The sequence below is a fragment of the Eulemur rufifrons genome, chromosome 15 (assembly GCF_041146395.1).
Source record: "Eulemur rufifrons isolate Redbay chromosome 15, OSU_ERuf_1, whole genome shotgun sequence".
Lineage (NCBI taxonomy): Eukaryota > Metazoa > Chordata > Mammalia > Primates > Lemuridae > Eulemur > Eulemur rufifrons.
In genome coordinates, this window is record NC_090997.1 from 42425478 (window position 1) to 42451066 (window position 25589).

At 34.7% G+C, this 25589-nt stretch overlaps 1 protein-coding gene across 1 annotated transcript in view; it reads left to right on the forward strand.

The window, feature by feature from the left end:
* CYB5R4 (cytochrome b5 reductase 4) overlaps positions 1-25589 on the forward strand; it is a 79512-nt gene that overhangs the window by 36487 nt on the left and 17436 nt on the right. The window contains exons 5-11 of the mRNA XM_069488359.1: positions 2623-2652; positions 5757-5817; positions 7155-7212; positions 8814-8907; positions 10154-10186; positions 11962-12084; positions 24579-24719. Coding sequence (XP_069344460.1) covers positions 2623-2652; positions 5757-5817; positions 7155-7212; positions 8814-8907; positions 10154-10186; positions 11962-12084; positions 24579-24719 — 540 coding nt within the window. The remainder of the gene's footprint in view (positions 1-2622; positions 2653-5756; positions 5818-7154; positions 7213-8813; positions 8908-10153; positions 10187-11961; positions 12085-24578; positions 24720-25589) is intronic.

Sequence of the window (25589 nt, forward strand, 5' to 3'; positions counted from 1 at the left end):
GTGAGTAAGATCCCTGGTAACAAGACTGAGCTCCATGTCTGGTGGTCATGATACCAACCTTTTGAAATAGGAAAGGGGGATAAGTTATGTAGTTAAAAGGTAAATATTAATATAAAACATTCAAATATAACTGCTCAGCATTTTTTCCCCTAGAATGCTTTTCTTCAGGGACCCCTGACAAGTGCCTACATATTATCAAAACTTAGCTACATTATTACTTCTTCAACAGAGTACTTTCAAAGTTCTTCTAAGTAGAAATGCTCCTCCTCTTCTATGCTGCCATAACATCTTCTACATACCTCATTTGTAGTATTTATTTCATAGTATTAAAAAGAACGTATTGATAATTTATTTTAATCCGGTTTATGTAATATTTTGAATAAGTAATACATTCATATGATTGAAGATGTGTCCGTGTCATACCTCTGCTTCCCATCTACCCTTTTCCCTCCCATGTACATATGAAGGTAATGAGATTTATTAGTTTTCTTGAGAATCCTTCCAAATTATCTTTATGTATGTATAAGCAAACTGAATATATTTTCATATTTTCCTAACTTTGTATCCAAATGCTTTCATATTATGTCATTGTCCCCATTAAGAGGCTGATGAACAGATATTTATTAAAAGAACGAGCATATTGATGAAACAGAATTTTTCTTTCTTTATCCCAGGGTGTCCTCTGTGACTCCACTCAGCAGAGGTAAACTGGATTTGGGTCAGAATTAAAAATCTTAGCCTTCTTACCAAGGAAGAGTAGAGTGCTGTTAGATCACAACATGCTAGCCTTCTGAAGGACTGTGACCTACCCAGAAATACAGGCTCTTACCAGAGAAATGCAGTTTAACCAGCATATGAGAAGATACAAATTTGGCCATGGAGCCAACCAAATGGTGGAATTAGTTACCAAGAGAAGATATTAGATTTCTTTTCAGGAAGAATGGTATCTCCCTCACTAAAATGATTCAGATATACATATGCTCAACAGTGGGGGAGAAAAAGTCTCCTCTATTTCTATGACTCAGTTTTTGAGAAGAGTTGCAAAAGTAGAGTAGTAGAGTTTTTAAAGGTAATTCAGATCATTTAAATGGAAGTTCTCTTCGTACCTGCACTTCTTGTATTAAAAAAAAAGACTCAGGATAATTACTAATTTAGCAGAATCCAGAAAGTTCTAACAGATTAAAATTGTTTCACATCAGGCAGGAAGTAATCATATGAGGTAATATTTTTTTCTCCTAGAAACAAATTACCTGGGATAATTTTTCAAAATCTGTGAACCTCTTAGATAAAAACAAATTTTTTTACATGATAAATGAGATTTATCAAACTGCCAGCTGTGTTGTACATTGAAAATAGAGTTAATTTACTTGTTATTGTGAATTTGCTGTTTATTCTGAGAGACAGTTAAAACCCACTACATAAAAGTAAGTGATCCAGCAAGGACATCAGTGATCCCTTGCAAACTGTAATGACTAGATTTTTATCTGGCTATTGATAAACAAAGCCCATTTTAGGTATAATTTAAATGGTTTTTAGGTCTTGTGTCTTTTTAAGAAGTATTTAGCCATCGCTTGTCAAGAAAAATAAGGCTGAGTTTTAGGGGAGACAAGTCTAATCTTGGCTTTGCTGTAGATTTCATTCAAGTCCTTGACCTCTGTTTTTCAGACTTAAATGAGGGGATTAGATGATAATTTGCTGTATGTTGTTAAGATCCCTTTCAGCTACAGAATTATTTTGAGGGAAACAAAAAGAATAGTCATTTGGCTTCCTTAATCATTATTATTTTGTGACGGGTGAGTGAAGTGGAAGTAATTATGGAATTTCTGGTGATTAAAAATTAGACCATAAAAAATTTGAAAGCTTTGGCTTATGTGCATTAATTCCTTTTTTCTATAAAACAAGGTGATGTCAACTTAACAAGGGATTTCTTTCAATTTGACTACTTGAGTATTTTGCATTAGCTTATCATCTTTTTTTGTTTTAAACTTTGACAGCTTTGCTAAGGGGTTTATTTTTACTATAATGTTATGGCACTTGTAGTTATTAAGATATGATGTAGCTTTGTGAATTGTCTGCCATCCTGAAAGAAAATACCTGTTAATTTTTTTCTGGGTTGTAGCACTAATAATTGCATTGTGTATACATGTGAAAGACTTAACATATTTTTGGCTACTTAAACTTGTAGTAACAATGATCATATTAAGTACTGTCCTTCGTGAAAGAGAAAGATAGTAAGATGTCTTTCTTGGGGTTAATGTGTGTTTCATTTACAAAATGTAATCTAATAAATTCTGGTTAATTTAGACTAATTTAGAATATGATAACCTGGACAAAAGTTGGGGTTTATATGCTCTCTAAGAAATTAGAAAAAAATGACCAAAGAAGTAGAAAAAAGCCAAGTGAATTAGTATACAAACATCTGGAGAAATGGCCTGGCAATGGACCTTGCTTATTTCAAACAAAAGCCATCTATTTATTGGCCTGTTTCTCTCCTCAGGCCTTAGAAGAAAGCCTTTCAAGAAAATAGGGCTGTTATCTTTAAATCAGTAATGTGCACTTATATTCTCTTTGACATCACGTATTCTTATCTGACCTTTTTTTTTTTCCTAAATCACTGTGCAGACTATCGTGAGGAAAAGAAAGTCTTAAATGGTAAGTCATATAAATTTATAATAAAAAAATGAATTATACTCACATGCTCATGCACACTATTGTTTCACAGAAGTCTCTGGGTTGTTTAGATTTTAATATGAAAGATGTCTTTACTGGCCCAAACTTTGAGGATTTAAGAGAACTTTATAGGCCCCTTATTCCAGCTATTACTCTTGTAGTGGTCCCTTCTATGACATCCCTGAACACATGTTCATCTGCCCTCAGCTTGAATACTTGTAGTGATTAAGAGTTTCATTCTCAGAAACAAGACTGAGCAAGTCAATTTTCTCAGGCATGTGAGTTCATCTGCAGTGTTTGCATACAGCTGTCAACAGCTTATTAATCTACCCTTTTCTGAGTCCTTGCGCAGTGCTGGCTTCCTCAGCCATTCAGGATGACTTGCAATTATGACAGACACTTTCCCTCCTCCCCCAACAACAGTTCAGTATGGTGGTCTGAACTATATTTATGTACATTTAGAAATAGATTTTTTTCTCCCTTTTTGCAAAAGAAAGTCATAAAAGTGCAGTTAACAAGCTAGATTGCCAGATGAATTACGTTTTCTTTTTTAACTAGAGAAAACAGTCTAAATTGTAGACTGATTTATGCAATTTATGGTACCTGGAGTTGTTTGATGGTGTAACATTGCATGAAATGAGGGACTGATTGTAGGCTTCATCTGGTGATTGGCTCTTCTGTGATAACTACCAAAACAACTGCCACTTAATGACTAATTACTGATGGACTGGGTATTTTGTTTCCTCCCACTTTCGGCCTCCAGAACCTTTACTTTTCTGTTGCCCTTATTTGGATGCACTGCATTTAAAGGTGGCCTTAAAAATGGAATATAGCATTCCACAAGTGGTCTGGATAGCACCGTTACCTCTTGTGACTTGGACCATATAAGATTGGAACATATGTCTCTATATTTTTCTTAGCTGCCGCTCACATTTGGCTCATTTAAGTCTGTGCTAAGTCTGTATATTTGCAAATGTGACCTGCCTGCCTTCTATGTCATTATTCTTATAGCTGCTTAAAATATTGAGTAGGATAGACTACTTCCATATTCCACTGGAGAGCTGATCCCTTCAAATTGACATCATTCAATCAACATTTTAGGGAGGGAAAACATTTATTCAGTCCACCTTTCTTTACTTAATTATGTTCCTCCACTCTACATTCACCTCATATTCTTTCAGCTCATCCAAAAGGATATTATATAAGGTTTGTTTGTTTGTTCACAAATGTTGAAATCAAGACACATTCCACTGCATATGACATTACTCTAATAAGTTATATTTTTATGGTACTGTGTAGTTTTTTAGAATGTTTGGAAATTGTCTCATTTGCTCTCTTGTGAGATTGCAGAGCCGCTTTCATTGCTAGTTTGATTTGAGGAAGAGGAAACAACGGTTTTTATAAGATCACAGTGCTGACACTGAGCTTAAATCCAGATTTTCTGGTCCTAATTAGGTCCAAAGTGGCTTACAATTTGTGAATTCTGTTGATAGCTTTTTCTTACAGACTATCTAGATTGTGATGCATTTGATTTTTATATATATACCTAAGAGACTTCTAAAGATAAATCACATTAATCTCTTAATTAAAATAACTTTTAGTACTTCTCAAATAATTTAATAAGATTATATTTTCTTTTGCCATTTAAGAAAAATTTAATTCTTACAGTCCTTTCTTTTGTTATACCTTTAATTTTATAGTAGAGCATTCTTTTAGGGCCCACTCTAATTAGTTCACAACTTTGGCATATTGCACATCTTGTTTTCACATCTCTGAGGCTTCCTTGTTTATCTGAAAATTAAGTGTGTTCTTCAGATTTACATAGGAAGAGATGGAAGCTGAATGAATATGGCCTGGGCTCAGGGCTTACCATCATCCTCATTCAGAAAAATAACCCTGTTTTACATTGTGTGCTTGCACTTGAGCATGTGTTTAAATAGAAAGTTCTGTGGCTAAAATGAATCTTGAAAACCTCCAAACTAGCTTGCTCAAAGGTGCCTCCCAACTCTAATTTTATATAAAATACTGTGATTTCTAATTTGAGAACTGCAGCACTCACCAGAGACTAACAATTTTTTCCCTATGTAGTTTGAGAAATGGTAAATGTAATTGATGCAGTGATTTTCAAAAGTCATTTAGCAGCAATGCTCCCTTTTTTTTTTTTAACCAAACTAAATCTTACAAACAATGCATTCCTACCGAAGGAGGAAAATACTCAATGTTTGCAGGATCTTGAGTTCTTCCCCGTCTCAGAGTTTTCTGTAATGATTTGAAAATTACAGCTTTAGTGGACTTTTAAAATTCCATGTTGGTGCATACCCACAAGAACGAGTAGAATGGAAAAAGACAGAATACCACATGTTGGTGAGATTGTGGAGCAACTGAAACTCTTGAACACTGTGGTAAAAAGTATAAATGAGTACAACCAATTTAGAAAGCTGTTCAGTAATATCTACTAAAGCTAAGCATGCACACCCCGCTATTTACCCACCAGAAATGTAGATATTTGTTCTTGAAGAATGTATATGTAAAGGAATATTTATAACAGCACTATGCATAATAGCTCTAAATTAGAAACAACCTGAATGTCCATCAACAGGAGAGTGACTAAATTATAGTACATTCATACAGTGTAATACTACTCAGTCATAAAAAAGAACAAACATTCAACAGCATAGATACAATCTCAGAAAGCTCTGGGTGTGATTTATTGGTTATTATTAATCATGGTTGTTTGACATAAAAACTGTAATGTCTATTATGCTGGACATAAAAGCCAGACCAAAAGAGAACATGGCTTACGATTCTGGTTATATAAAGATCAAACACAGGCACAAACTTATCATGGTGTTAGTAATCAGAGTAATGGTTATCCTTGTGGGGAGGGGTGGTGATTGGAAGGGGCCATGAGGAGAGTGCTGGCTACAATGGTATGTTTCACTATGTGAAGATTTATTGAGTAGTATATTTATGATGTGTTTTTATGTATGTATGTAATATTTCAATAAGTTAACTAGAAATACAAAAAAAAATTTTAATGCTATGTAGATGAACTGTGGCTATTTTGTTTGTTTTTCTTTGTGAAGGCTTGCTTCCCAGTAGCCAGGTGACAGGTGCACTTGCCAGAGAAGACCCTACTTCTCCAAGGTATGCATTCTTGTTTACATTTTTAAAGTTAAATTAGTTCTATACAAAAAATGCACACATTAAAAAAAATAAAGTAGCTGTGGGTTTGATTTATTGCTTACTATTAATCATGCTTCTTTGACACAAAAACTGTAGTGCCTCATTTATTAAACGTTGTTGGAGAATGAGCTATTCCATAAATGTGAATTTTAAATACAACTGAAAGTTGATCCATTTTAAACACCAGTACTTGAAAAAATTATTTAAATTTTTTTATTATAAAAAATACATTAATGGTAGAACACTTGTAAAATACAGAAACAGAAAAGGTAAAATCAGTTGTAATCCCACTAACCCTAGATACATACTCTTAACATTTGATTTATTCCCTGCAGTTTGATTCATATAATACCTAATTCCATGTTATTCTATTTTTATAATATTAGTATTACAGTATATTCCATGAGCATTTTCCTATGTCATTAAGTATTCTGCGAAAGCATTTTTCTCTACATTCCATCATATGACTGTATCATAATTTATTTAACTATTCTATGTTTTGTGTATCTAGTTTGTTTTATCAATTTTTAATGGAAATCTTTCAAGATATATTGTACAATAATTGTCTTACACAGTTAACAGTAAATTAAACAATGCATATCTATTTTGTTAATGACACTTCAAATGCCCTCAGGTGTGTTCTCTGTAGTACTTTGTCTTACTGCTTTTTTCCTCCCTGCCAGTCTGTATCATTCTAATAGCAGCATCCTGCTGTATTTGTTCAGTTATTTCATATACAATTTTAAGTTAAGGGACTGAGGATACCGCCTCTAGATTCAACTATGGGTACCTGTTTGTGGCTAATAAGTGCAAAAACAGTATCAGTTTGATCAATAGCTATATAACAAAACAGAAGACTTATTTTTACCTTACATTTTATTAATTATTGACCCATTAAACAACCTTGATGAATTAATTTCTTTAGTAGTAATATGTTTGTTACAGGAAGGAGTGAAGGTAATAAATGTGTACATTTCTTCATGCTCCTTAACAAAATATATTGTGTTTTATTATTGCTCTAATAAAAGAAGATTTTAGCAAGGTGTTTAATGTTTATAAAAAGTATCTTGTTAAGGACATTTTGTTTTTATTCAAGTGGAAATACATGAAAATATAGATATTTTAAATTTGGAAATAATTATATAATGAACATAGCATGGTAAGACCAATATTTATTCAGAAAAAAGTTTAACCTAGAGAAATGTATTTCTCACTGTAAATTTTAAACATTTAATGATTTAATATATGTGAATGCACATGATTATTGACATAATTATTCTTTTCTTAATATTTTACAGCTATGACTGGTTCCAAACAGACTCTTTAGTCACCATTGTCATATATACTAAGCAGAAGGTAAATATGTCTTTAAAATCAGAAGAATAAAAAAGTAAATATTCAGTAAATGTTAATTTATGCACCAGTTCTTTTTCTAAGCACTTTTCTTATATTATTTACTTCTCACTACAACTCTGTGAGGTAGGTATTATTTTTATTATCCCTATTTTCCAGAAAAGGAAACAGAGAGAGATTGAATAATTTAACCAAAGTCACATAGTAAGTGGCAGAGCATTTGGAACCCAGGGAGTCTGGCTCCAGAGCATATGCTCTTAACAGCCATTGCCTCTTAAAAACTAGACTAGGAAGTACGTTATGTGCTTTCTGTGATTTTTTGGTTTTTTTTTTGGAAGCATGAATAACAAAAATGAATCCCAGTTAACCTCACCATAAGAACAAATTTCCCGAACATATATTGGGATTAGAGACACTGTATTGCTATGGCTTAGTATAATATGTTTAAACCACTAATGGTGTTCAGATGCCCCTTTTTTTTTCTAGGGACAGACTGGAAGAATAGATGCCCTTTTGAAACTAAAGTTAGGGAGATAATTCATTCACTAAGTATTTATGTAACACCTACTTTATATGAGGCCCTGTCTTAGATGCTAGGGATGGATGATGATAGGCCAGACACATAGAGACCTGGGTTTCATGGGGCTTACAGTCCAGCTGAGAAATTCATAAACAAGCAGACAACTCACAACATCTCCAAACACATCTTGGAGGTTCCTGTACTTTGAGAAACCATGTAGGTTTAAAGACAAGTTCTGGCAGCTAGGGATTTTTAAGAATTTATGCTACTTCTATAGTAGCAGAACCATCTGAGCCAGTAGGTTCCTCTGAATCTTGCAGCATGATTTGGCCATTTGACAGAGGTGACCAGCCTTTGCCTGATACAGCTAAGAGGGCCAGAGGCACTGCTTGTCCCACTTCCCACTCACTCTTGCTGTTGTCTCCTCGTTATGCAGTCCAAAACCAGGAACACAGCCTAGGGAGGTCAGAGTCCACTCCACTGGTAATATCAGTGGGGCACAGAGGATGGATGGCTAAGGAAGGGGGAAGGTTTCCACATGGAATAATATGTTAGTATATGGTACAAGTGATAGATACCAAAATTCTTTGTACCAAGGCTATGTAGAAATTAGAGACATCTGAAAATGTGTTAGTGAATTGATTTTTTTGATAAGCTGAGATCAAGAAGTTGTGTAACCAGCATCTCACTATAGTGTAAAGATGAAAATGAACACAGATATCTTGGTTTCTGGTTTGATTCTAATGTTCTTTCCCACATTGCTTATTCAACAAGTATTTTTTGAGCACCTACTAGAAGCCAAGCAACATTCTAAAGATAGTCCCTTAAGCTTAGAGCTTAGAGACCAGTGGGTAAGATACATATTAAACAAAGACAGATATGGAGTAATTAAAATTGTGATACATGCTTTGAAGGAGAAGAACTGGGTTATATGAGAGGAAAAAACAGAAGTAAAATTTATTTAACTTGGGGATTCAGTAAAGAAGCACCATATAAACTTCCACAGATCATCTTAAAAGTATAGTTATAGATGTTGGGGAAAAAATTTACTTTCTAATCTTTCTGTTTTTGCTTTGTGTTTAAGGATATCAATTTAGAGTCAATAATAGTTGATCATCAGGATGATTCCTTTAGAGCAGAAACAATTATCAAGGATTGTTCATATCTTATACATATAGGTGAGTACTTTATTTTCATTAATGGAAACAGCTCCAGTTTCCTTTAAATGTAACAATAATTTGGTCTACAGTCTAGGTAACTACAATATTTTGTCTGTTGTCATTTTTGATCATTTTTCTCTGTTATTTCTTTATGCTAATAAAAGTGCTAGCAAATGGCAGTGTGACCTCACCTTTCCAAATTTAAGTAATTAAATGCAATCAAAATCAATAATATAAAACGTTTTTTGGCCCAGCTTTGGTAAGTCTCTTGTACTTGACACCTATAAATAAGTCTTCAGAGTCCTATAGGTGCTCCTGAGCACCCATCAATAGGTGGCCCATAACACTGGCCTGTTACTAGCTCTGTCATGAAGCGTCGGGGGCTCCAGCAAAGCAGCCTGGTCTGCAAATTTGTATTGTATCCCGCAGCTACCTGTCCCTTCGTGACTAAAGACCAACTTTGTATTTTTTGGTCAGGACAGAGAAAAAAGTGGGGGAAACTGGGATACCCTACACTAGCACATATATGAAAAATCAAACAAAAAATCCACAGTCAAAAATACGAAACTCTTGGTTGCCACTATTGCATTGGAAGGACTGAAATAATGCAAAATTGTAAATTCCAAATAACCATTTGAACATAGTGAAATTTAGAGCAGACATTTGTGAAAATATTTTTTTCATCTGTCTCTTCCAGAATGTAAGTTCTATAAGGGCAAAGATTTTTCTTTCTCATTAACTGTTATGTCTATAACACCTAGAAAAGTGCCTGTCACACATAGATGCTCAATAATTTTTTTTTTAATAACCAAATGAGTATTCAGCTTTGGAGAACAATAGGAAAAGAAAAACTAAGCTTGCCCCAGGTCTGGCCTCTGTTCACATAGGCACATGCACACACCCTGGGGCATGCGTGCTTCAGGTCTGCCTCTCTCGTTAGCCTGGTTTCTTCTTGATTTGTAAGATTGTCAGTCTGGGGCCATGCTTGGACTAATGTCTGTTAGCCACTGTGGGCAACTGAGTGTTTACTGTTCAGTTAATAGGGAGAGAAATGGAAGAATTGAATAAATACATATTTATGATAAATAATTTAATTCTCCATTTTGATTGTGTACAATTTCTTTCCTTTGGTCTCTCAGAATGTGTTTTACTTGTTTTGAGGGATTTGAAATAATACATAGAGAACCATTTAAATGATCTTATAAACTATAAACTGTGTATGAATTGAAGTTGGATTTTAACTAAATATATTTTTTTATCCCAGGGCTAAGCCATGAGGTTCAGGAAGATTTTTCTGGTAAGCTTCCAAAAAACAAAAATTATGTGTGTACATACGTACACATACATACACAGAGAAAAAAAAGAAAAATCAGCATTTGTCTTATTTTTCATATGTTTATTTTTATGTTGCAAAATAAAGGTGTGATGTTTTATATATAAATAAATACATTAATTTTTAAATATACTCCTCCCTCTGGTTTCCAGTTTTTTCCTTTCCCTTTGTTCCTTTCATCTCTTTACCCTTTCTTATTTTCTCCTTAAAAAAAATTCCTATCTGCTTTCCATTCTTCCTTCCTTCCTCAGCTCTGACCTATTCCTGACATGTAGCTTGTAGAAATATACTAGAGCAAAAGAATTTTTCTTACATGTATGTATTGAAAATTGTTTAATGACAGGGCATACTAAATTATGAGTATTGCTGCATATAAACTTGCAGTGTGGATTTTACACAGCTGTTTAACAATAGAAGAGTCATCATAGAATGGTGGTTTTGTGTTTTCAAGTGCCATCAGATATATGACACTGGTTCAGTGTCTCCCCTTTTCCATATATCATCTTGTATTTAGAAATTGTAAATTGTATAAATTGTTAAATTGTATAAATTAAGCTCTTTGAAGTCAAGGACCATGGTTAAGCTTCAAATCAGAGTCAATGCTCATTGAATTGAATTCATTTGACCTATTTATCTTAAATAAAAGTTGTAAATTGTTATTGAGTTTTGTGTTTACAGTAAGAGAGAGCAGATACATTGTTTCTAAAGAAAAATGAAATATGCTTTGGGTCTTTAAAAGCATGTTCAATTTATAAAATTTAAATCAGTGTATAGAAGTCTCTGTTTTATTATTATACCCATATATTCTAAACTACTTTAATCATTTAAAAAATAAAAAGATAATCCAAAAAGTTTCTAATTATCAAAGATTCCCATACACCTTATTAATTCACTCTGTATTTACTAGGGACTCATTTGCTTGAGGCTATTCTTGTGTTTTTTTTTTTTTTTTTTTTTTTTTTTTTGAGACAGAGTCTCACTCTGTTGCCCAGGCTACAGTGAGTGCCGTGGCGTTAGCCTAGCTCACAGCAACCTCAAACTCCTGAGCTCAAGCGATCCTCCTGTCTCAGCCTCCCGAGTAGCTGGGACTACAGGCATGCGCCACCATGCCCGGCTAATTTTTTCTATATATATTTTTAGCTGTCCATATAATTTCTTTCTATTTTTAGTAGAGATGGGGTCTCGCTCTTGCTCAGGCTGGTCTCGAACTCCTGAGCTCAAACGATCCGCCCACCTCGGCCTCCCGGAGTGCTAGGATTACAGGCGTGAGCCACCGCGCCCGGCCTATTCTTGTGTTTATTAGGCTTAGAATTGGTCCACTGAATTTACCCCTAAGAACCCCTTAGATTCCAACTAAGAACTGTTAAAATAGAGCAAATTAAATTTGCTTCTGGCTAAATTGTATATCTCAGCCCTATTTTTTTTTTTAGCTGTGTGTTAATTAGTTGCTGTGATTATATTTGAGCTTGTGTGAAAACTAGCAATATATATTAGTTTGGCCCTTGATAAATTAGTTTGAGAGAAGTTAATCTGAATCTAAAATAAATTGAACTGTATTTAATACCATGTAGGCATAAATAATTGTGATAAATGTGTGAACAAAATCTTATTTATCCCATTAATGATTGGTGTCATTCATAAAGGGTTAGGACATTTGGACTATTTGAGAAATATTGATTTTAAAATAAAATCTTATGTTTAATATCAGTGAGTACAAATGAAATTTATCTTGTTTTCAGTGCAGGTTGTTGAGAATGTAGGGAAAATAGAGATTGTCCTGAAGAAAAAAAAGAATACTTCTTGGAAATGTCTTGGTCATCCCCTGGAGAATCATAATTCATTTATTCCAAGAAAAGATACAGGTATGCTGTGCTATTACTTTGTTACATTAATTTCATGTTCATGAAATTGTTGTGTTAGTTATACAATTGTACCAGAGTTTGAAAGGCTGCTTTGGAACTAGCTGAAGGGTCCTTGTATCTAGAAAGTTTGGAAGGAACATTGTGTCTATTGTGTCTCCTTTTTTTTTCATAGAAGTTAAATTTCAGACTCTACTGTCTAATGTTTAGATTAAAAAATGTGATTAGGTAATGATGGTTTGAATAGAGAAGGCTACTTGTGTTTAGACTGTTGACTCCTCAGACCCTCTTTTATGAAAGATGCAAGTACAAGTTTTAAGTTTATGCCTTGTATGCACATTTGATTTCTTTTTCCTATTAAGGAAAACATGCTTACTATTTTTCTGCTTAAGTAAACCAGTTTCTCAGTTTACTCCTAAAGGATGATACCATTCATTTCCTTCTGTTCTTTTAGTTTTTTTTAAATCTAAGTTTAACGTATATATAGAAAAGGGAACATAATATAAGTGTTTTACTTGATGAAATTTCACAAAGTGAACACATCCTGTATTTTCTCTTTGGAAATTGGTAGGATTTTCTCCTTGTCCCTAGTGTTTTGAAATTTACGATGATGCACCATAATGTGGGTCTGTTTTCATCCTTCATGCTGGGTGTTCATTCTTAGTGCTAATCTTTTCAATATGGTAACTTACAACCTTTAGTTCTCAGAAATATCATTGATTTTTCTTCGCTTCCCTGGTCTGTTTTTGCTCTCTAGAAGCATTCTTATATTTAATCTCCTTAACCAGTCCTCTGTGTTACCTTTTCTCTCTTATTTTCAGTTTTGTCCTTTTGTTCTTCTTTTTGGGAGATTTCTTTAGCTATGTCTTCTAGCTCTTCTATTACATTACTTGTTTTTACTCATATTTTTAACTTCTAAGAACTCTTTTGATTTCTATTCCTTTTTTTTAGCATCCCATTCTTATTAGCTTCTCTTGTCAAGAAGTACTGAAAATGTTTTAGAGTTTTCTTCTTCCTGTGTAACCTCTGTGTGTTCCAAGTTTGTTGTCATTTGTTTTTTGGTGTCTTTTATGTATTAAATGCACTTTGAATGTTTGCTGATCCTTGACTGTCTGCTCATATTTCAGTGTAGGGTTCTAAAAGCTGATTGGAAATGATACATGTAGCTGTGGCTTGTCATCAGTTATATTCACTATGTGGCTGGATTATTTCTTTGGGAAAAGTTCAATACCAGTATTTTGTCAGAGTCTCTAGAGTGAACGGTCTCCTACCTTGCACCTAGCATTTCAGAAGCCATGTGGGGAAAGATGGCTGGGCTATCTGTAAACATCACTTAATTTCTTTTTCTTTTTCCCTCCCCTCCCCTCCCCTCCCCTCCCCTCCTCTCCTCTCCTCTCCTCCTTCCTTTTCTTTTTCTTTCTTTCCTCCCACCCCCATTGCTTAGAATACTGTGTTAGTTTGCTAGGGCTACCATAACAAACTACTACAGACTGGATGGTTTAACAACAGAAACTTGTTTTCTCGAAGTTCTGAAGGCTAGAAGTCCAAGATCAAGTTATCAGCAGGGTTGGTCTCTTCTGAAGTCTCCACTATCTTTTAAAAGACCCCATCTCCAAATACAGCCATATTCTAAGGTACTGGGGGTTACAACTTCAACATGTGAATTTGGGGAGGGGATACAATTCATTCATAACATAGACCCAATCCAGAGACTTTTTGTTTTACCGTCTCTGGAGAGCAAACTTCTGATATTTTGCCAGGATGGAAGAGTGTCGGTCACGTGACTGTGCTAAGTAGGGGAGGATTTCAGGGGGGTGGCAGGACATCCAAGCTTCTTAAATGAACTTTCATCCAGAAAGTGGTTTTAGCTACATGTTGACTCTGATTCCAGAGGTACTTGGTCCTGCGAGTTTCTGAGTGTTAAAGGGATTTTGTAGTAAAAGTGTGTTGGTTTTTGGCTTTCTGCACTTCTAGCTTAGAATTCAGCTTTCTTGGGTCTGCTGAGTCAGTTACCAGTCATCTCTTTGCCTTGTCAGCTCCCAAAGTTTATTGCTTTTGTCTCTGATTTTCATTCTTTATGTATTTGTGGGCTTATACCTTAAAAAATAATGAAACACACACACACACAGACACGAAAGTTCTTTGCTGCTATTTTAGGAGATTCGGAAGGAACTAACTTGCATGTATTAAGTTTATCAGCTTGAAATATTTAAAATTATTATAAATACTTAAAATTATTGCCTGAGATAAAAAAAAGCCAAACTTTTTCCTACTCTCACCACTCAACACAGAATACTTCTGGTTGCCAAAATGTGTAGATTTCTTCCTACCACCAACCAATTCTACAGTGACACCAACTGGGTGTTCTACAGTTTAACTCAAGTATGGTGCTAACTGGAGTTCAGTGCAGACACCAGAGGTTAAGGGCTCAGTCCCACAAGACTGCCCTCCACTTCATACGACAGTTGCCAGCTCCAGGTTGTGACTTGTGCTTCTGACCAACCACCTATAAATCGGGGTTGTCACAGCCCCCTCCTTGGGCTCAAAAATTTGCTAGGATGGCTCACAGAATTCAGGGGAACACTTACGTTTATCCATTTTCATAAAGGATATTACAAAGAATACTAATGCATAGCCAAATAGAAGAGATGCACAGGGCAAGGTATGTGAAAAGAGACATGGAGCTTCTTTGCCCTCTATGTGTGTGCCACCTTCCTAGCACCTCTATGTGTTCAGCTTTCTGGAAGCTCTTCGAACCCTGTCCTATTGGGTTTTTAAGGAAGCTTCATTACAAAGGTATGATTGATTATATCCTTGGCCATTGGTGATCAGCTCAACCTTCAACCCCTCTCCCCTCCCTGGGTGTCTTGGGGATGAAGTTGAAGGTTCAAATCCTCTAATCACATGGTTGGTTTCCCTGGCAACCAGCCCCCTTCCTGAGTCTATCCAGGAGCCTAACAACAGTCTCATTAGAACAAAATGTACTCGTATCACCGAGGAAATTGAAGGGATTGAAGAGTTTTGTGTCAGATACTCCTATTAGGAAATTACAAAAGGTTTTAGGAGCTCTGTGTCTGGAATCAGGGTTGAAGACCAAGTATTAGAACAAAAGATTCTCTTAGTGTCCCTGTGTACAAGGGTATTAGGAGTTCTGTGTCAGGAACCAAGGGCAGAAACCAACATGTATTTCTTACTATTTCAGAATTATGAAAATAAGTTTATAAATAATTTTCAGAAAAGTGTAATGCAGCCTTATTTTGAGTACACATTGTGTGTAGAAGGCTATTTTATGCACTGTGGTATGAAACGAAGAGCATGAGAAATTATTTTCCCAAGTGGAAGAGAGAAAATACGCAAACATGAGATTGAAGCATACTTTTATTAAGAAACAGGCCAACAAGGACAAGTTATATAGTACAAACTGAATGTACTTTGAAGTAGCCCCAAGTGAATAGACACAGATGAATTTGATCTTGAATGACTCCCTGAAGGAAGTGAATTTCAAGCAATGTTTTGAAAGTGAGGTCCATGGCTTTCAAAAAAATAAAAATAAAAACTGTGAAGGACTTTGTGGGTAGATCTACATATTGTTACTGGCTACATATTGTGCCAGGTATTTTGCAGATTGTAGAGAAGGACAAATTTAAGTGGTGTGTAGAAAGTTCAGACAGATTAATTTTACTGGAGGAGGAAGTCTGATTTTTGTGGTATTAGGGAGAAAGGACATAGAGGAATAATAGAGTGATCTAGCAGGTCAGAAAAGAATAGGAAAGGGACAATGAAAATGAAAAGAAATAATATTAGAGTGAAATCTCTTGCCCTGAAATTATCTGACTTAGCTTAGTGATTGAAAAATAGCAAACCAGATAAAAGCCAAGGCCAAGAAATAAATGATACTGAAACCCAAGGCTGACCTCCATTTGTAAGTACCAGTTAGAATGATCATCATTCAGGTATTCTTCTCCGTAATTTTCTCAGAGTTTCCATGAACTCTTTTATTCCTGCTATAAATTTCTTCTCAAGTCCTGAACCACTATTAAAAAAAAAAGAAGAAGAAAGAAAGCTTTCACTTTCTTGTGTGAAATTGTAGCCATGGATGTATTTTTCAGTGAAGGAGGTTTTCTGCGTTTTGAAAATGACTCAGAGTTTAGGAGATACTTTTGTGTATTTGAATGAATCAACAAAGATAATTTTTTCTTTCTCCTTAGCCCTCTTAAATCATAACAAAAACTGTAGGTTATTTTATTCAGTAGCAAAGCTGAATATTTACATCATCAAAGTATTGTAATTAACTGGCTATCAGTAAGCTCAAAAGGTTACAGCCCATCATGTGGTTCCTAGGTTTTCTATATGTATTGCTAAAATTATTGACTTCTTTGGTATAGCATGCTGGCTTCATCTTACTGATGTTTCTTTGCTATAAGAATTTTAGTTTGAAAATAAACTTAATAAGTTGAAAACTTTTAATACAATGTCTTCTCATGTCAAATATAGAATACACTCACATGAAAGACTCATAGTAAAGAACATCAATCAGAGAAGTGAAGCTATTTCATTTTTACCTTCAATTCAAATGTAATATGTAATATTTTAAATTATATGAATGGATAAATTGTTGGTTCCAATTAATTTTTTCTCCTCAAAGATGAAGATTATGAGTGTGTAGCGGGGTGTGTGTGTGTGTGTGTGTGTGTAAGTGAGAGAAAGAGGGAGAGAGAGAGAGAGATAGCTGAGGAACTTTGCCTATTAAGGGTCAGGAATCGATAGATAATTGGGTTGCTATTTCTATGCCCAACCTAACATTAACGTTTCATTTTAAGTGCTACTACCTTTATTATGGAGACTTTGATCACCAAAGTTCGTTTTGAAGATTTGTCAGCAAACATCCTAGTAAGTTAGCCTTGAGAAACAAGATTTTTAAAAAAATTGTGTCACAATTTTGATATGTGAACAGCCATTTACAGACATATCTTGGAAACATTGCAGGTTTGGTTACAGACCACCTCAATAAAACGAGTATACAATAAAGCAAGTCACACAAATATTTTGGTTTCCCAGTGCATATAAAAGTTATGCTTATACTATACTGTAGTCTAAGTGTGCAATAATATTATGTCTAAAAATACAGTGTACACACCTTAATTAAAAAATGCTTTATTGCTAAAAAATGGTAATGATGGGAAAGTTGAAGGTAGGAGAAAAAAAGTGCTAATGATTATCTATCTGACCCTTCAGCGAGTAGTAATCTTTTTGGTGGCAGGTCTTGCCTTGATGTTAATGGCTGCTGACCGATTAGGGTTGTGGTTGCTGAAGAATGGGTTGGCTGTGACAGTTTCTTAAAATATGACAGCAATGGAGTTTGCCACATCGATTGACCCTTCCTTTCACAAAAGATATCTTTGTGGTGTGTAATGCTGTTTGATAGCATTTTACCCACAGAACTTTCAAAATTGGAGTCAATCCTCTCAATCCTTGCCACTATTTTATCAACTAACTTTATGTAATATTTTAAATCCTTTGTTTCATCTCAACAATGTTCACAGCATCTTCACCAGAAATAGATTCCATCTCAAGAAACCGTGTTCTTTGCTCATCATCCGTAAGAAGCAACTCCACATGCATTCAAGTTTTATCATGAGCTTGCAGCAATTCGGTCACGCCGTCAGCCTCCACCTCTAAATCTAGTTCTCGTGCTATTTCCACCACATCTACAGTTACTGTCTGCACTGAAGTCTTGCTCTCAAAGTCATTCAGGGGTTGGAATCAACTTATAAACTCCTGTTATTGTTGATATTTTGACCTCCTATGGATCACAAATGTTCTTAATGGCATCTAGAATATGAATCTTTTCCAGAAGGTTTTCAATTTTCTTTGCCCAGATCTATCAGAAGAATCCCTATCTATGGTAGCTATAACCTACAAAATTATTTCTTAAATAATAAGACTTGAAAGTCAAAATTCCTCCTTGATCCATGAGCTGCAGAATGAATGTTGTGCTAGCAAACATGAAACATCTCCTCGTACATCTCCATCAGAGTTCTTCGGTGACCAGGTGCATTGTCAATGAGTAGTAGCATTTTGAATGGCATCTTTTTTCCTAAGCAGTTGGTCTCAACAGTAGGCTTAAAATATTTGGTAAACCATGCTGAAAACAAATGTGCTGTCATCTGTGCTTTGTTTTTTCATTTATAGAGTATAGGCAGGATAGGTACAACATAATTCTTAAAGGGGCCTTAGGATTTTCAAAATGGCAAATGGGCATTGGGTTCAACTTCAAGTCACCAGCTGCATTAACCCCTAACAGGAGAGTCAACCTATCCTTTGAAACTTTGAAGTCAGGCATTGACTTCTCTTTAGCTATTCAAGTCCTAGATAGCATCTTCTTACAATAGAAGATGTATTCAGTCTTCAATAGAAGATCTACATTGAAAATCTGTTGTTTAGTGTAGCCACTTTGATCAATAATGTTAGCTAGGTCTTCTGGGTAACCTGCTACAGCTTCTCCATCAGCACTTGCTGCTTCACCTGTATTTCTATGTTATTGGAGATAGCTTCTTTCCTTAAACCTCAGGAACCAATCTCTGCTAGTGCCAAATTTCTCTTTTGCAGCTTCTTCACCTCTCTCTCAGCCTTCACAGAATTACAGAGAGTAAGGGCCTTGCTGTGGATCACACTTTGGCTTAAGGAAATGTTGTGGCTGATTTGATCTTCTATCTAGATCACTGAAACTTTCTCCATATTAGCAGTAGTCTGTTTTCTTTCTTATTATTCATGTGTTCACTGGAGTATCACTTTTAATTTCCTTCAAGAACTTTTCCTTTGCATTCACAACTTGGTTTTTTGGTACAAGAAGCTTAGCTTTTGACATGCCTTCCTTGCTAAGTTTAGTCATTCCTAGCTTTTGATGCATAGCGAGAGATGTGCAACTCTGCCTTTTTTTTTTTGAACACTTAAGAGGTCATTGTAGGGTTATTAATCAGCCGATTCCAATATTTAGTTTCAGGGAATAAGCATGAGGAGTGGGAAACAGATGGAGGAATAACTGTTGGTGGAGCAGTCAGAACACAACATTTATCGGTTATGTTTGCTATCTTACATGGATGAGGTCATGACGCCCCAAAATAGTCACAGTAACATCAAAGATCATTGATCAAGGATTACCGTAACAGATATTATAATACTAATGAAATAGTTTGAAATATTGCAAGAATTACTAAAATGTGACACAGAGACATGAAGTCAGCACCTGGTGCTGGAAAACTGGTGCTGATAGACTTTCAACACAGGGTTGCTACACACCTTCGATTTGTAAAAAATGCGGTATCTACAAAGCACAATAAAATGAGGTATGCCTGTATATAGGCCTTTCGATTAAAATATATATATACACATTATATATAGATGGATGTATATATGCTTTGTAACTATCTTTTAAATTCAAGTGGAAGTATATGAAATTGCTGATATTTAACAGTTTTTTTGCCTAGAAAAATGGCAGTTTCACATAGTTTGACCTGTACTTTCATCAGGGCTTCTTAGCAACTGACACTGTGCATGGGAGCATGCAAACCACACACACACACACACACTGGAGTATTGTCTGTGCTTGTAAATTTGCTTGTCAACACACTGTAAGCAGTCGTTTGATTCAGACTTTCATGAGGGCATATGATTCTGCAGGTAAGCTGCTTGCCCTCACAATGAGCAGATCCTCTTGCAGGTGTAGAAAGAACTACCCTTACCTCTTCTCAACCCTTGCCTGTGCATCCATGTTTCTTGGCTGCCTTAAATAAGCATTCAAAATGATTAGAAAGGAAGAAATATTGTGCATAGCAAATAAAAACTTCACTGTGCTTTGTTTTCTCCTCAAATTGCTTCTTCTGCCCAGCAGGCATAAAGTTGTTGCTTGCACACTAACTGTAAGGTGCTTTGGCATCTTACTGTCTTATTTTCATTTCTATCAGAATGGCCTGAATATGAAATCTGAATAAACACAAAATAGATGGGGCAGTCTGTAATTGAGTAAAAAATTATTTACTGTATTAAAAGATACAATAGGAGAAGTTTGAAAATTTAGAATTGAAGTGATCTAGCACTTCAGTATACAATGTTGGCTGAATTGGTTCTGGAACATGAGAGGAAAGCTGATAGGCATAGAAGTGTTTAAACTTAGTGACAATCTTGCCAAATGGTTTTATTCTCTAAAGACCCCGTTGAACCTAGGCTTGAAGAAAGAGCTGCCTTTCTCTTAGTTTAAGGCCAATGTTTAACTCAAAATCCTTACTTTGAAAGAAAGATTCAGTTTACATCAGTCTACTTGAAATGGTAAAACATCTTAGTACACTTTAGAAATATTTTTAACAATAATAATTAAAACAAAAAGGAATCTATACTTTATTGTCAATTTAATAATACTAATTTAGCTGGGCTTGGTGGCTCACACCTGTGATCCTAGCACTGTGGGAGGCCGAGGCAGGAATATCACTTGAGCCCAGAAGTTCGAGACAAGCCTGGGCAATAGCGAGACCCATCTCTACAAAAGATAAAAAAATTAGCCGGTGTAGTGGTATGTACCTGTGGTCCCAGCTACTTGGGAGGCTGAGGCAGGAGGATTGCTTGAGCCCGGGAGTTGGAGGCTGCAGTGAGCTCTGATGACACCACTACATTTTAGCCCAGGCAACAGAGCAAGACCCTATCTCAAAAAAATAAAAAGTAATAATAATTAAAAATCAGATATGGAAAATTCTTAATTTTTAAGCATTCTGCTTCATCATGTTTTATCTAAATATATAAATAGACATGAACCCATGGATATTTGTCATCCCTACTGTCTAAAAGTTGTGAATATATTCTTATTCTTATATATAAGTGTGGTTAATAAAACTATACTACTAGAAATTAAGTGGAAACTTTATCAAAATTAGTGAAAATGCTGAATAATTTTTAAAAACAACAAAATACATGCTGTTACGTAATATTTTTAAAGGTATATAACTCAAATTTTGTTTCTGTAGTACAAGAAGCTATTCTAATGACTTTATGAGTTTGAGTTATTTTATCAGTCATAATGTTAATGAACATTTTTAAAGTGCCTTAAAATAGTTTATTTTCAAGTGTTCTGAACATCATCCCTGCAGTCAAGTTGACTGCTCATCAAGACCACTGTCTTGGAAGAAACAGACAGCTAGCAAGGCTAAATCAGCCTGGCTCCTGCTGTACGAACTGTGACAAATTCTAAATGGAATGTCTATTGAATCGAAAAGCTGTAGATTGTGGGTTTTTTTCTTTGTGGTCATATCTGAATATTTATGTTTATATATTTTTAAATATTGTAGATGTTTTGGGTTGTTTCTTTTCCGTAGATTGCATTTTTAGTTGTGTAGTCTCACCAATTGGTTGTCCTGGTTGGTTTAGGAAGTTCTTGCAGGAATAAATGAGAAAAAGTAGATTGTAAATTAGGAGATAAATTAATGATATTTAGGTAATTGAAAGTAGTAAAGAATACTAAGAAAAGGTATTGGAACAGTAAAGAATGGGAATAGTGAGGAAGAACTGTACCTGGGAGGAATCTTGACTTGCTAAATGGCTGGTTCCTTAATTTGAACTTTAAATAGTCAGTAGGGAGTTATAAAGGATGGAGGGATAATCTATAAATATTTGTGCTTAGAGTGTCATGCTTAAAATAAGTATAGGAGGACACTAAAGAATAATGTATTAGTCTAGAACATGATTCTCAAACTTTTTAAACAAGGCCTACTGAGTTAGGACAAGAAACCCTAATAATTTTTTGCTCTATCCCACATCTTTTCCAGCTGCCCTGTGACCTTGGGCAAGCTTTTTAACTTCTGTAAGCCTCTGTTTCTAGCAGGGAAAATAAAAGTACCCAAATACTTCAAAGGTATACTAAATGCCAGAAGAAATCCCTGATTAAGGGCAATGTGGGCTCCTAGTTCAGTCTTCTCTTTCTGTCTCCCATTGGAGGCTTTGCCTGTGTTTTGTATTTTAACATTGTGAAATTCTATTTTTTTAAAAGGGAAAAATAGTTTCTTTTTAACTTTAAGAAAAAACTATGACCAAATTATATAACCCTCCGTTTTTCAGTGTTAACCTGAGTATCTCAATATTAATTATATGCATTTTATTAAAAGAAGTTAGGCATTTGGGGCAGAAATGTTTCTGCTTTATGTTTTTGTTTCACCATCTTATGTTTATTTTCAATTTCTCATTTTCTTATATAACTATCTGTGCTTACAAAACCAAAAGCCTAACGTTTAAATAATGGCATTGTCCAGACAGAAGTGTAGTCAGTAGCATCTGCTTTCTGCATCTTTTTCCTCTTATGCCACAGTTCTCATCTGTCTCTGCTGTATTTCTTCTCAGTGCAATTGAATGATGAAAACTTTCTTAAATATTTCTTAAAACATTTAGAACCTATAGTTAGAATGTTCTCTTGAAATTATGTCAGCCTTTTATCAGTAAAAGATTGAAATTATGTCAGTGATGTTAGATAACAGGAATGCTGTGTCAGCTCTCTAACAGGGTAAATCAGTAAATCACTGTAAGCCAGTATTTCCTTGTGTTTTATGTAGAGTTGGAGAGATGCATACTCAACTGTAGCAATCCTATCTGGCAAATTATGGAGAAGTTGTCAAGTCAGAAGGTGAACATTTTCATCCAGCAGTAAAGTTCTCAGGATGACATGCACTAGATTTGATTATAGAAAAACACTGTGGCCCTTAGACTTGGGCAAGAGGGGGAGCTGCTCTGCCCCACTCAGTGTCTAGCAGAGCCGAGGATGAGAAGACAAAGGATTGGCAGTGGGGGTGCAGGTTTCATCCTTCTGCCATCACACTGTGTGATACTCTTGAGTTTAAGAATCCTGAATTTGAACTTAGCCTTCTAGGACAGTATGAAGGTATATATTTCAAGGTACAGCATAGAATATACTTTATTTGATAGCTATGTGTCTGATTTATAACTTTTAAATATTTAGACATATATTGTATAGAGGTCTCTGATTGCATTCTCACTGTGAGTTCCAGAAAAGTTCTGAAGAAAGGAATAAGGAGATCATTTGTACCTTCATTTCTCCTTGTGGATGGGCCTATGTCCTTTGGCCCTTTGGTTGGTCCAGTGCCTGCTAGGCCTTCCGTGATAACTTTAATGGTGGTGTTCTTGGCCATAATCTGGTCCAAGCCTATGTCTTAGCACCAGAGTGAGGTGACCTGAAGTGATGCCTGAGGTTTTTGTGTAAAACGGTATACTCTACACTTATGTACTTACTGAGCTACCAGGGTAGCAGGTGGAAAATTGAGTGACTGAGATCTTTGGTGTCACAAAAGGGAGAAGAGAAGTTGGATTCAACTGTGGCCAAAATGGTTTCTTAGGATTATATGTGAATTTCAGTTTTGCACTAAGCGTTGATTGTTAGCTGTTGGGCTTTCACTTTCTAAGATCTGGAGTAAATCTTTCTGCACCCACTTAAATATTTTTAGGTTGAAGAAAACCAGAATAATTAGGATGAGAAATACATTATCAGGGTTAATTCCTTTACATCTCTATAAATACTGTTTTATGAGAGAGGAAATAATGAAAAAAATGAATATCATCAGTCTACTCTGGTATTCTGTTTATGTCCAAAGGAGAATTTTTAAATGAAAATATTCTCTCAGAACTTCTATAATAAGTTCTTCTAATCTAAATGGTATTATTTTGCTTTCTATACAAATAATATTTTCTGAGCTTGGAGCATTAATTTCAAATATTTCCAGTATTTATAGAAATACTTTATTTCTTTTATTATTTGTATATTAGAACAACAAATCTAGCATCTTCAGTTTTTCACTTAATTTTCCAGATACTAAAACTTTACCTTTAAGCATAAAAGTTTATTTTTTGTTTTAATAATTTTTGACAGTTAAAAGCATACTATAATTCATATATACACTACATATACACAGAGAGACACAAGAATGTATATTTTTCTTGCATTTATCAAAGAAATATTTCTAAAATTGCTTAATAGTGCTAGTATTGTTACACCTTAAAAATTAAAGCTTCAAGACTTTTTCATTGTGTAAGAAAAGACTTTAGAATGTAAATTTGTTCATTATCAAATATTTTTCCCATGTATAATTTAATTTTATAAATATAAAGCTTAAGAAATGGAATTATTTAAAAAGTGAATTTGAGAAGAAATAAATTAGATTTTTTTTTAGAATATAATGATTTTAATGTGCTTTAATAACAAATGAAGAAATAACACTCAAAGTTAATTTTTCAAATTATAGAAGTATTTATAAGTCTTAGACAATAGGTATCTCAGGAAACAAAGTAAAAAAATCAGTCATAATATTGATGAATTTTTTAAATGCGTAGGCATTTTGGTGAAATTGAATTTTTCTAGAGAGCAAAAGGTGAGTAAGTGATCTCTCTCTAGGTGATCTAGTATTCTTATTAATTTATGTATCAATAAGAGAAAATGAATCACTTTTTAGGTTTGTACTACAGAAAGTGCCAGTTAATTTCCAAGGAAGATGTTACTCATGATACGAAGCTTTTCTGTGTGATGCTGCCACCAGGCACTCATCTTCAGGTGCCCATTGGGCAACATGTTTACCTCAAGCTAACTATTACAGGTAAGGTAAACAGAGGCTTTGGGGAAACATTTTCTTCTTTCATAAGCAGTTGAAAATCAATACTAATCTCTTTCGGAAGCAACCATTTAAGTTATTAATAAATGTTTCCAGGCAGCTAGATTTAGTATCACTGAAATCTAGGTTTGTAGATGCAGTGCTTCCTACGTGTTGGAACTATAGCTGTGCCACATTAGTGTATGGAACAAAGAAACTGCGAATAGAGAGATGGTTCCACTAACTTTGTAATTTACTACTAATAAAACCCTAAAGGAAAGAGGTGAGAGAGTACACAAATGGTCTTCCGTGAAGACAACTACTAGAAGCTCATACTAGCATCTCTTATTAGCTACTTAGGACTATATTATTTATGAAGTTGAATTTATAAAATTCAAAATGAGTGGATGATTATAAATGATTTTCTTATATATGCTACCTGTATTAGAAACTCTATAAATGTATAAATGTGAATTCTTTTCCCCTCATTTTCATCCTATAATTACCTCACTTGTTTTAAATACTCTTCTTACTGATGTCCAACATTTTCTTGGCCTTTTGAAGCTGCAAAAGATAAAATTCTCATGTTAGTCATAGTGTTTCCAGTGATCAGTCTTTATAGGCTACCAGCTAGGATTTGGTAGATACGGTATACTATGATGGACTATTAAGTTTTTATCTGCCTCATCACTAGTGGCAGGTTACCGTTCAATATCTGGTATCTTCCCCTGTGCAGTTATTGCCAATGTATTTTAATTTACAGATAGTTTAATTTTGTACATATCAAGGGGCCATTAATAAAATTTTGATTTTTTTAAATGGGTAATGACTCTTCTCTTTGGAATTTGACTAGCTAAAAATATAACATGAATTCTT